Source organism: Sebastes fasciatus, chromosome 14, assembly GCF_043250625.1.
Source record: "Sebastes fasciatus isolate fSebFas1 chromosome 14, fSebFas1.pri, whole genome shotgun sequence".
Taxonomy (NCBI): domain Eukaryota; kingdom Metazoa; phylum Chordata; class Actinopteri; order Perciformes; family Sebastidae; genus Sebastes; species Sebastes fasciatus.
This window is the reverse complement of record NC_133808.1, coordinates 2,608,511-2,621,008: the sequence shown is the minus strand read 5'-3', so window position 1 is coordinate 2,621,008 and position 12,498 is coordinate 2,608,511. Positions and strand designations below refer to the sequence as shown.

At 40.7% G+C, this 12,498-nt stretch overlaps 1 protein-coding gene across 5 annotated transcripts; it reads right to left on the bottom strand.

The window, feature by feature from the left end:
- Nucleotides 1-1,748: 1,748 nt before the first annotated feature.
- Nucleotides 1,749-12,376, bottom strand: parp9 (poly(ADP-ribose) polymerase family member 9). Of its 5 annotated transcripts, none has more exons than XM_074658141.1 (9): nucleotides 12,220-12,376; nucleotides 8,878-9,756; nucleotides 7,090-7,305; nucleotides 6,536-6,751; nucleotides 5,290-5,350; nucleotides 4,529-5,031; nucleotides 4,151-4,310; nucleotides 3,638-3,961; nucleotides 1,749-3,579 (listed from the first exon to the last, which is right to left on the bottom strand). In XM_074658141.1, exons 2-8 carry the CDS (start codon nucleotides 9,739-9,741, stop codon nucleotides 3,678-3,680), a joined length of 2,304 nt encoding a protein of 767 aa, XP_074514242.1. In that variant the 5' UTR covers nucleotides 9,742-9,756; nucleotides 12,220-12,376; the 3' UTR covers nucleotides 1,749-3,579; nucleotides 3,638-3,677. The 5 variants fall into 5 exon arrangements, with proteins under 5 accessions (XP_074514242.1, XP_074514240.1, XP_074514241.1 ...); XM_074658139.1 differs by having other exon boundaries at nucleotides 12,216-12,373; XM_074658140.1 differs by having other exon boundaries at nucleotides 1,749-3,961.
- Between the last annotated feature and the right edge of the window lie 122 nt (nucleotides 12,377-12,498).

Below are 12,498 nucleotides of genomic sequence, written 5' to 3'. Positions count from 1 at the left end.
TCAGTCAAAACACGCCTCTCTGACTGTCCCACATCAGTAGAGTACATTTCAATGTTATTCTGCTGATATTACATGCTTCCTTCTCTTATTTTGTCCCTTTTCTTGTGATATTCTGATTTTTGTGTTGTAGTATTATGAAAACATTCATCAGACCGTATGGAAAGAACACATGGACGAATACTGGAATCAATTTTCTGTTTAATTGGCTCACAATAAAAAAACGATTGCATTGCTTTGTATTTCAAAAAGGGAAGAAGGAAAAAAGCAATCAAGCGGCAAACTTGCTTTTCCATACTGTCCCAGAGTAGAGAATTATTTTATACCTTTTTGTTTTACGGTTGATACAGAAATGATTGATCCGAAGGTACACTCATTCATGCAGATGCCCTTCCAAATACATGAATATTCCATTGTAGGCCTACAATATTTATTGTGCTATTATATTGTGAACTACTAATCTGATTTAGGTTTGAGAAGGTCGGTGTATGTAGGTTACTGCCGCATTTACGATTGCCAGTAGGTGGCAGTGAAAAATGACAGAATGACATGATTAGCTTTTCTATAAATATAATAAAGGATAATAGCACAAATACTGTATATAAGAAACATAAGGTATATCATCTTAAATTATGACAAAACGAGTTACAATCTACCTCAAAATGCTGTAATTAGGAGAATGCTGTCTTGTAATCAAGAGAGAACGCTCTTGTATTTATATAGTCTTTGCTGTTGTGATCTTTACATCACAGGGAAAGGAGAGTTGTTCACGTTTTCTGATATTTTTTAGACTGTCTCGGACCATAGGAATAACATGAATGGATTTTGAAAATGGGCGTAGTCCCCCTTTAACAGCTGTAACAGTTTCATAGACAATCATTCAGAAGTGACATTATTGCCAGTAATAAATCATATACAGTATACAGCTGTAGTAAATCACCCTGTGATATCCAAACACACTCCCTGTTGTCCTCAGAGAGGTCTCTGGAATTCTGTTGTGCCGTCAAATTATTGGTCTCTTTTGTATGTAAAGGCCAGATGTTGTGGTTACACCGAATTTAAGCTAAATATTTTTTTATAAAGTCATGGTCACAAATTACGAATTGAATGTTTTTCCAATGTATCTCTAATGCTTGTTTACATTCTGAAAAGAGAGGTATTTACTATTTATGGAGCACTGGTAAAATACAGTGGAAACAATTTACATCAACAAGTTCTACCTGCAGAAACAAGACTTGACTCAAGGTCCACCAAGGTCTCCATGACAACTGTGTGAAAGTCATCCACTGATGGCTGAGATGCAGCTGAAAGCTCCAGTAAAGGCTACTAAATGGACCTTGAGTTAATATTTTTTTTTTGTCAAATTATTTTCAAGGTCAAGGATGACCTTTAATGCTCAATAGACTGTGATTTCTAACAGTTGTGATATTGTATCATTAATATGAGACTTCCCTTTATGTCTTTCATATGTCCTGTATAAAAGCTTTATATTAATAGATGCATTTCATTTTGTTTACTGTTACACGTGTACATGTTTGTAAAATGTAAATTGTATTTAATTTCATTAAATCCATGTTGCTGATGAGGTTTTGTTGTTGAGCTTCGTGAAAGGACCTTCTAATATAAATGATGAGTAAACAAGGCTGCACAAGTATTAGAAGCCACGGCCTGTGTTTCCATATTCTTAGAGCTCGGACTTAAAGTTAGGTGTCCAAAGAAACTGTTGGAAAAAAGAATACGATGAATCAAACTTTTTTTTTTTTAACATAGTTTAATTTTGACTTCAGCATCAGACACTCTTATTAACCAGCTCCCCCATGTGCTCCATCCCAGTTACATTACTATACAATCACGTTTGTAGCCAAAGCTTTTCATCTGTTATATGAAAGGTTATATTAGTCTTCGTCTACACACAAAAATAAATCAGCTTTATGTCTGTTGGTATCATGTGGTGCTTTAAACCAGTGTTTCTCAAACTGTTTTTCTGGGGACCCACTTTATGAAAAGGACAAACCATTGTTACCCAATCTACGATAGGCCTGATCTATAAATCCTGAGAGCCAATTTGTGTGTAAAAATGAACGTTCGTAATCATTTTTACTGCCATTTTCAAATCACCTTATATTATCTAAACCAGCCATTTTAAAGAGATATAACAAATAAATGCATTTAGGCGGCGTTAACAGGCTATCTCACTCTTTTCATTTCCTCTCATCGGTTAAACAATATACATTTATGCAGTGTTAACAGGCTCTTTCCTCTCATCAGTAAATAAACAGAATGTACACTAACCTTTCATATTAGATTTATGGCTGTCAATCAATTCAAATACTTAATTGGGATTAATCGCATGATTGTCCATAGTTAATAACAATTAATCACACATTTTTGTATCTGTTCAAAATGTACCTTAAAGGGAGATCGGTCAAGTATTTAATTCTCTTTATCAACATGGGAGTGGACAAATATGCTGCATTATGCAAATTAATGTATATATTTATTATTGGATATCAACTAGCAAATTAAAACAATGACAGATATTGTCCAGAAAGCCTCACAGGTACTGCATTTAGCATAAAACAATATACTCCAATCATAACATGGCAAACTGCAGCCCAACAGGCAACAACAGCTGTCAGTGTGTCAGTGTGCTGACTTGACTATGACTTGCCCCAAACTGCATGTGATTATCATAAAGTGGGCATGTCTGTAAAGGGGAGACTCGTGGGTACCCATAGAACCCATTTACATTCACTGATCTGGAGGTCAGAGGTCAAGGGACCCCTTTGAAAATGGCCATGACAGTTTTTCCTCGTCAAACTTTAGGGTAAGTTTGGAGCGTTATTTAACCTCCTTCCCAACTAGCTAGTATGGTACCAATGGATTCCTTATGTTTTCTAGTTTAATATGATGCCAGTATCCTCTCATCCTCTCTAGCTTTAAAACTGAGCCCGTTACAACCTAAAAATCACAAGTTGCATTAATGCGTTAAAGAAATTAGTAGCGTTAAAACAAATTTACGTTAACGCGTTATTATTGCGTTCACTTTGACAGCCTTAATTACATACAATGTTATAAGTAGGCTACAATTATCAGAACAATCATGCCAACATCCAGGCTCCCCCATGTGGCTCAAAGGTGTACTGCAGATATAAATCTGAAAAGACTGGGAGAAATTCTGTAAACTTCTTTGGAGACCCTAATAAAATCTCCTGCGACCCACTTCCGGGTCCCGACCCAGTCTTTGGTAATGACTGCTCTAAACAAATGACTCATTCAGTGTTAAAAGTATGATGTTGTTGCTTTAAGTGCATTTTTAAAGCGGAATCTTTGATTTACATACAAATGATTGTGCTGCTATGTGTAATAGATGCTTATCACCCAAAAGAAACAAACTTATAATGAAAAAAAATAAGCAACTCAAAACTAATACATGTGTTTCTCAAGCTGATTATAAGCTGGTACTGTGGTAATAGTCTCCATTATATGATCTCAAGGAGTAATGCAAACAGCCATTTCTTTCTAATAGCAAAGACACTAATCAAGAATGCACTTCAGCTTGTTTTAGAATAATCTACCTTCCTGTTGTCCAGTTTCCTCTAGTCCTGATAGCATTCTTAGGTTTGAATTTGTTCCGTACGACACAATGAACCCAGAGGAAACAGTGAAGAAATCACTCCTCACCACATCCTACAGGTGATGATGTACTTGGGCAGAGCTTGGTAACCACTAAATATGACAGAGATATCAGGCCCTCCGCTCACACTGTCGTACACAACGTGTGGCTCTGTCCCCACAGCAGGAGGCAGAATGAGACCTGGTGTACCAGGGATGGAGTTTCCTGTCAGCACCTCGGCCTCCACCAAGTACACATACTCCTCCTTTTGCTCCTTCTGCACCTTCCACACCTCCATGGCCTTCTCGATTTCACTGGCAAAGTAGATGCCCTCTCCGCATGCTGGCTCTGTAAACAGAGGGAGGCACAAAAGAAAAAATAACTGTATTGTTTCTATATTATATCATCCCTCTTCTGACTTTGAGTTTCTCTATCTGTAAGGCTGTCATTCAACACCCTGGAAATTATGATCATTTATCGGACGTAAAGAATTTATTTGCATATTATCAAATGCTATTTGTAGAAGCGTTATCATACCATCAGGTGGTGCGTACTCTGCATGGAATCCAATACGGCTGACCATCTCACAGAACTGTGCAGGAATGCGCTGGAACATTTTTCGAGGAGTGGAGCAGCGGAGCTGGTTTTTCTTGAGGTCAAAGAGCGTCTGCAGTGTAGGGTTCTCCACTCTGTCCACCTAAAAAAATAAATATTTCACTGGTCAAGCAGTGGTTCACAATGAGACACTTGCAGCTAATTGATCGACAGTATTGGAAACAAATTAGTGCAAACACTCCTCCATTTGAGGAAGTAATATGTTCACTTATTATATTAAACTGCTTCAACATCAACCAAAAGACAAAACTTTAGTTTCCCACAACCACATCCCACATGTTGCATTTACACACACTGTACCTTCAACATCCTCAGCCCGGGCTTTCTGAAGACAGATAATCTGTCAGAGAACTCTGGGCTTGAGTTGTCAACTGTCTTTCTTTCAAAGGACACGTTGTTAGACAACACAGCATGAAGCATGGTGCACTCCTCCTCTGTGGCAAAATCCCTCTGGATTTTGCAGAGCATGGCCTCCACCTGCAACCCAGCAACTGCAGCATCTTCATCTGAACCGATTACATTTATGCCGGCGCAACCTTTCTCAAAGAACTCCTCGATGAACACGCCCTGTTTGGTTAGACGGGACAGCTGCAGATGCTCTTGCTCGCCGAAGTGCTGGACGAAGTTGTTGCAGATAACGACAGTGCCGGAGGAGTTGAAGAGAAGCCTGCTGAGCCATCGGTCAGCCTCGCGAGTTGTTTCTTCAGACCCGTTCAGGCTGATCTGTGGAGTGGGAGCCCCGCCACCACGGACGCCATCTCTGTGCTCAAATGCTGACGGAGAAGACAGGATCACGTCCGCTGCTGCAATTTAAGATCACCGTTATTTTTCACATAATTTCAGAAAAACATGCATTCCCACTATGCTGGGATTATTTTTTAACAATAGCTGTCCTACTTTAGCTTTACTGGTTTCTACGGTAACCTCTGCAAAAAATGACAAATCATACAGTATGCAGACATGGATGTCACTACAAGGACAATGCAAATTTAGTTGTTTCTTGAATCAAAACCAGTGTTCTGCATCGCAGTACTTTAATGCTAACTGAAATATTGTGTTACCATGTGTGAAGCTGGGATGAGATGCTTTTTTCTGGAGATATCCCATTTGTTCCTCAAAAGCCTGAATGAGACACATCCACAGAGCATGAATTTCATTCCTCGAGTTATTAAGTTAGAAAGCATTTATAAGCAACTGAACTGAAACCCGGTCAACAATTATCAGCAAGTATAGGGAGCGTCTCACACAGCAGGAAACACATAACCACATTCCACCTAACAACATAGATATTACATTAGACCTACCTGATTAAGATTATAGCAACTTTATACAAAGTGTCCCCTTGTCAGTTGTTGTTTAGTATTTTGGTTTAGATTCATAGCTGTTGAAGTTGTCTTTCTAGTGTGATTACTGTCATATTTTAGCCACCCACTGTAGACCACAGACTGTATAAAGATGGACAACGCGTCTCCACTTCCTCCCACTGTACTGAAGTGAAGCCAAAATGCCATCTTCAGATTTTGACGTCATTTGGAGGCAGTGTCTGCGCAGTAGTGATCGGGCGGTGGAGGCGCGGTATCGAGGTCACCCCGCCCGAACCAATCGCGGCCCATGCCCTATACATCAGACCAGCACATATTCCCAAAAAGTCAAAGCCGTGCCCCCTTTTGGGGAATAGAAAAACCGAAGATCCCAAAGCCTTCAATGTAAGCTGACGTATGTTTGGTTTGTAATTTTGACAAATTTGTATTCATTCATCTCTTGTTATACAAACATTTGTTTTATACACATGTCTAATAATTATTTTGCGGCCTGAACCTGAGCGTTGGCGATACCTTAATAAATGAAGGTTGATCACCGCCATGTCCCTTCAGTCTTCCCCCGTCCAACACAGTGGAGGATATTACTGATCCAGACATCTCTACATATCTGATTGAATCCCGTTAGGCTGAGTGTTGTCTGTAAATAACCAACGTGTTAATGACCAACTGATCTATAGGCTGAGATTTAGTTGGAGACGACAGTCTGATGCTGCTATAACGTTAATGTATGACTGTATTACTGCAGCAGCCTCCCACTCAAGCTAACGTTAGCTAGCCATGCTGTCACCAGCAGCATTTAGCCATTTTCCACACTGACAGTGAATATTGACGTATCGTATGAGCCTCAAATCTCCGTGTGAAAGCCTCGGTTAACCCGCTACACAACAGCTTTTCAGTATTTTCTCTCCTATGACAGCAGCGTTCTTTCCCCCAAAAGGGAGCGCAATATTATTCCAACATCATGACAACATTTTTGAAATACAACCTTAAATGTGTCGTTGTCAGAAGGATATATGACGAAGTAAACATCCATCTTCTTTGGGGCCTTTTGGGCGAAGTCGGCCACTGCATTCGACATGATCTCGGCAGCTTCTTTTTTACCGAACCCGAGGTTTCCTGTGCCGATGGCAGGAAAGGTGATTGACTTGTGGCCATCTGCGGTTGCCTGCCATAAACACTCCAATACGGATTGGAAAAGAATCTGTAATGAATGAATCAGTGGACAAATAGACAAATTCAAGCTCCTAATAAAGTACAACCTAAACACTTTATACATAGATATGTGCTTTATTAACAGTGTGCATTCTAGGCTTTCAGTTGTGCTATTTCTCACTACTTGGAATGTGTGCTCTCTTGATCAGGAAGACAGATCTAAATAAATTAACTCTTTGATAGAATATGTTTTTGAGATGTCGCATATTTAATCTACATTTGATTTATTTACAGTTTTGCATATATCATACAATGAACAAAAGCACAAAAAAATATTGTATTATCCCTTTACTTAAACGCCCCATAACAGTTAAACTCATACTGTACCTGCCGTGATCCGTCGCTCCACTTTGCAGTGCAACGAGTATGATACACCTCTTTACATGGCAGCCTGTAGGGTTTTGTGGTGATGACATGTCCTTTCTGAGGAGCATTTTGAATTTCTTGTTGCATTTCTTTACCAGCTTTCTGCAGTAAGGCTTTGGAGATTTCACCACTGCTCAAGTTCCGGTCATCTGATGCAGTGTTTACGATGACATCTGTCTGAGAGAAAACATAGTTGGTACATGAAAATGCAAATATGCAGTTTGTGACAAGTACTACGTACATACTGTGACTTCAATATCTTTCCTTAAATGTTAGAGAAGCTTAGCTACTGTTGTTCTTTACATGTGACTCCAACTATGGACTAGGCTAAATGCATGTCTGTGAACATAAGTGTAGTAAAAGTTTAAATATTCTTGAAAATATTAAAAATACATGCAAATATTTTTGTTATACGAGCAGCCATCCACATTAAAGGGACAGTGTGTAGGATTTGGTGGCACTTAGCAGGGTGGTTGCAGATTGCAACCAAATGAGCAACCCTACGCTCACTCCTCTCTTTCCAAGACTGTGGTAACGTGAGCCGAGCCAAGTGCAACCGTGGTAACGCTGTTCATCTCGCTCAGAGGCCATCATAACAAATTTGGAGCAACGGAAGTGAGACGGCAGCTGGCGGTACCACGGTTTGGCCCTCTGCGGTTTACGTCACCGCAGTTTCGCAAGCGTGTTGGAGAATTGCGATGGCTTTCGGGTAACGTAAAAACGCAAAAGGCTCTCTTTAGAGCCGGTGTTTTCTTTGTCCGTTCTGGGCTACTGTAGAAACATGGCGGAGCAACAAGGCGGACTCTTTGAAGAGGATCGGCTCCCTATGTAGATATGAAGGGCTCATTCTAAAGCCAAGTTCACACTACACGACTTTCAAAGTCATCAGAACGCTGTACAGTTCACACTACACAACTTGCTGTCTTGTAATCAGGAGTCTTTAAGTCGTTGTTGTTTTCACACTACATGACTGACCGGTGACAGGGGGTCACACACCTCAAGATCTTTCACCAGGAGGAATCCCTGATGAGGTCTCCAAACTACGTTTAGTCACAAAAACACACGCGAGGAATACAGAGTAAATGATGTATGCATCATACGCGAGACACACTGCTGATGTTGTTGTTGTTGGCACGTGTTACACAAAAAAGCCTGTTTCCACCAGTTTCAACACTCTTTTTTACTTTTTATTCCTCTAGGTGCAACAACAACTTTGCTCCGTGTTGCAAATGCAGCACATAAAGTCGGTTCCTATTGTTAAAGGCGACCCCTCCTCCCCCAGGTTTCCCCTCAACCCGTGTCTGGAGCTCTTTTTGGCTGTAGCTCGTGGCCGGAGTCCCCGACAGGTCCAGATAATTACCATGCTAGATATCTGTAATGTGTCTGCGAGGCATGCAGGCCTCTCGGCGAGCGTCTTTGAGTAGTTCACACATGACGCTCGAGCCCCAATGTGCGAGCGGCGAGCCAACGCAGATTTGTTCTGATCTGGGGCTTTTGTCGGTGAGCTCCAAAATTGTCAGGGGGCGAAAAATCAGGGCTAAAGTCGTGTAGTGTGAACTAGGCTGAAGTTAACGAAATAACGATTGTTAGTTTCAGGTGATTATGCACTTAAAGAAAACATAGTTGTGAATATTATATTCCATTTCTGCTAATAGATCCCCCGAAATGTTACACACTGTTCCTGTAAATGTGTAAAATAATTAAATAAATCGATTAACTAATTAATGCAGAAACATTACAGATTCTTACCTGCTGTTCCTCAATTTTTCCCCTCTTCAGTGTCAGATGGACATTTCCAAGCTGGACAGTCGATGTTGAGGTTTTGGCATCACTTATGCTTTTACTGGCGGCTAACAGCTGACGGCAGGTCCTCTCCATTTCTTTGACCGTAGGCTCGTCATTGTTCACAAGGAGGATCTCTTTGGGAAGATGTCCTGTAGAGTAGGAGAAGGAGCTTTCATAGTAGCGTTTCACAGTTCTCACTATGGTGTTGGCACATTCTGGCAGGGGATAGTTGAACAGACCGGAGCTTATAGCAGGAATGGCAACAGACTGCAGACGGTGTTCCTTAACTTTATCAAGAATGCTCACGATGGCCCTCTCCAACAGCCGTTCCGCACCCGAAACATCAGACTTAGAGGGATGTTTTGATAGGTATGGGCCCACAGCATGAATTATCTTCTTGCATGGTAGGGACCCAGCATCAAGGACAAGTGCATTTCCTGTTTTCAATTCACCGCGCTTGTTGATGTAATCATCACTCTCTCTTTGGATTTGTGGACCGCCAGCTATGGACAGAGCTAGAGCAAGGCCGCCATAATGCTGAAGACGATCATTTGCCGCATTCACAACAGCATCCACCTGGAAATTGGTGAGATCGGCCTTCCACACAGACACCTGAACACCTCCATGCAGCGTAGCATCACACCTCCTCTCTGGGACAACAGGTGGCCTCGTCTTCTGCGCACTGCTCGGATCTCTTTCAAAATTCACACCATCGATGGTGGCCACACATCCAAACTTGCTTTGAAGGACTTCACCCAGAGCAGGGCCACATTGTCTCACAATGTTGAGTGACTTCCCATGAAGAGGAATATCGAGTTTACTGGTCATGGTTCCTAAACAGAGCTATGGAAAAACATAGTGTGAGTAAATCATACAATAACACCAGTATTTGGTTAATATATGTGATACACAGCGTTAGAACACCTCAAACACCATGCACGAATGAATGACTGACAACGTCTTTACATGCTCAATAAATATGTTGAGCTGAATATGTACGAAATATGATTGTAGCTTATGGCAGAAGGGAAATGTTTGTCAGTGTGATTATCAATAAAACTGGAAGAACTTCATTTTATAAATCAAAGTAAGGGCAGTGATTAGATTATTGGTTAAATATAAACAGTTATTCACCATACCATTGGTCTTTCAATTGGATTATATCATTCCATATATAAAAACGATCCCCTTTACACTAAATCTGGAGCTTATATTCAACCGGCTGTGAACTTCATCTGAGGCTATAATTGAGGCAGCTGTTACCCCAGAACCAGGAACCCACTGATGCACAGTGACCCGTATCACAGTTTTGTGGACTTATAATAATTTGAAATACTACTGGCAGTGTTATCAGGTCTGAAAACCCCTACTATACATTGGAAAATAATTAAACAAGAGCTTTAAACCTGCAGTAGGCAGAATGTTTTTGGCATCATTGGGCAAAAAGTCCATAATAACCTTTCAGCATATTATAATTCAAATGTTCTGAGAGAAAACTAGACTTCTGCTCCTCCTCATGGCTCTGTTTTCAGGATTTAGAAAAACTAGCCTGTGACGGGAGACTTTGACCAATCACAGGTCATTTCAGAGAGAGAGCGTTCCTATTGGCTGTTCATTCAATGGAGGCAGCTGTCAATCACTCGCAAAGTCTGATCAAACTGTCAAACTAGGCAGCGCTGATCAAATATGAATTAATATTTTGTTACTGTAAAATGTGTTCAGAAACATCTTGTAGTGTACTGTTTAGCTGTAAAATGAGAAGGTTTGCTCCGGCTGGTGGGCGGTGCTTGGTATTTCCTCAACTGATCTCAACATGGCTGCCCGGTGACAACATTTCTCATTTTACAGCTAAACAGTACACTACAAGATGTTTCTGAACACATTTGAGGAGAGAAATAGGCATTACTGTAACAGAATATTGATTCATATTTGATCAGCGCTGCCTAGTTTGACTGTTTGATCGGAGTTTGTGAGTGATTGACAGCTGCTCAGAGACGGCAAAGCTCCAGCTCGGCTCTGATTGGTTGTTTTCCTCCGGTCGGTGTAATCTTGCAGATGCTATTAGGAGCACCGGAGGACACCAGAGGAACATGATTTTTTTCAGATCACCTGTCTCATGCACTACTGTCAGTTTTTTTAATCATATTTGCTCCAATCTTGCCCACTGCAGCTTTAATAGCCTGCAGGGGATCCACAGTGTACTTCTTTCCCTCACAGATAAGTGCTGATTTCCTTTCACTCCAGTAGAGGGAGACACAGACAGTATCCAATATACGTATCAATCACCTCTCAAAAAGACATGAGCTGAATGTGCTCCTATCCCATAATACTACATAAAGGAATATGTTTAGTGTACTGCTTGGCAATAAGTATACAAGAAAGTTATTATGCTTTACTTTTTTGTAAAATGTAAAATTTGGAAACTTTACAAAGAGAAAGCAAAACATGTATTCAATACTACGTTTTCTGAGGTGTTCCTGCAGTTGCCTCAATGAGCTGCTCCTCCATTGTGCTGCACTTAAAAATCAAGTTTGCTTTCCTTTATTAGCAAACTTCTTTAAGTATAGTTGACAAGAAAAATATAAAGTTACAAGCTAAAAATGAAATAAAATGTTCTACTACTTTAAGTTTAGTGGACAAGAAAAGTGTTAAAGTTAAAAATGGATGATGAAATGAAATGCATGCAATCCAAAATAAATTCATACATAGGCTATATATGAAGTGATCAAGTGGCTGCCTCTCTCTCATATTGTGTCATATTGAATTTTGTGATTTTTTTGTGGGGCGGGGGAGTTGCTTCTTTTGGGATTGTTTCTATAGACCTGGTTGCTGGTTGCTTGTTTCTCTGGAGAGATCTGTCAACACTGGGAGCAGAAGTGTAGTTTCCTCTCAGAACACTTGAGTTCCAACATGCTGAAAGGTTATTATGGAAACATTGTGCCTACTGCAGCTTTAATGTGGACAGCTTCCTCATCAACACAGCGACACTGACGGTGTAAAAGACATAGTTCACCCTTCGTTTCACTGTTCACAACCTTATTTGACTTATCAACATAGTTGAGTTAGCTCTGGATTCATTAAGCCGCCATTTTATATTTGTAACTCGGTTGTTAACGAGTAACGTTGTCAGCGCGAGCTACCTGACGCACGGTGCTCGCGAGACAACAGAACCAATAGCTTTGTGTTACTTTATAGTCTAGTTAAGTCCTTAGTAGTTGAAGTCTAACGTGTATTTCGACGCTAATATGACATTCAGCTAATGTAAAAGACTAAATAAAGTGATATGATGAGATAATACTCACTCACCTCTCTGGAAAGTCCCGAGGAGAAGCAGAAAGTGAAACAGTGAGACAGAGAGACAGGGAGACAGAGAGACAGGGTGGGGGTGTCTCTTCAAACTGTAGTCTGTTAGCCAAGTTTTGGTTGAATTTCACTTCTCTGTCACACGACCACTGAATAGCTGTGTCCTGTCTTCGGCTGTGTCCCAGTCTGCGTCAACACTTCATGCATGTCCTCGACAACAACGTTGAAAACAAGCCAGCAGTCCTCCACCCTCTCCGCCTCCGTCTCGAGTCATTTCCTGAG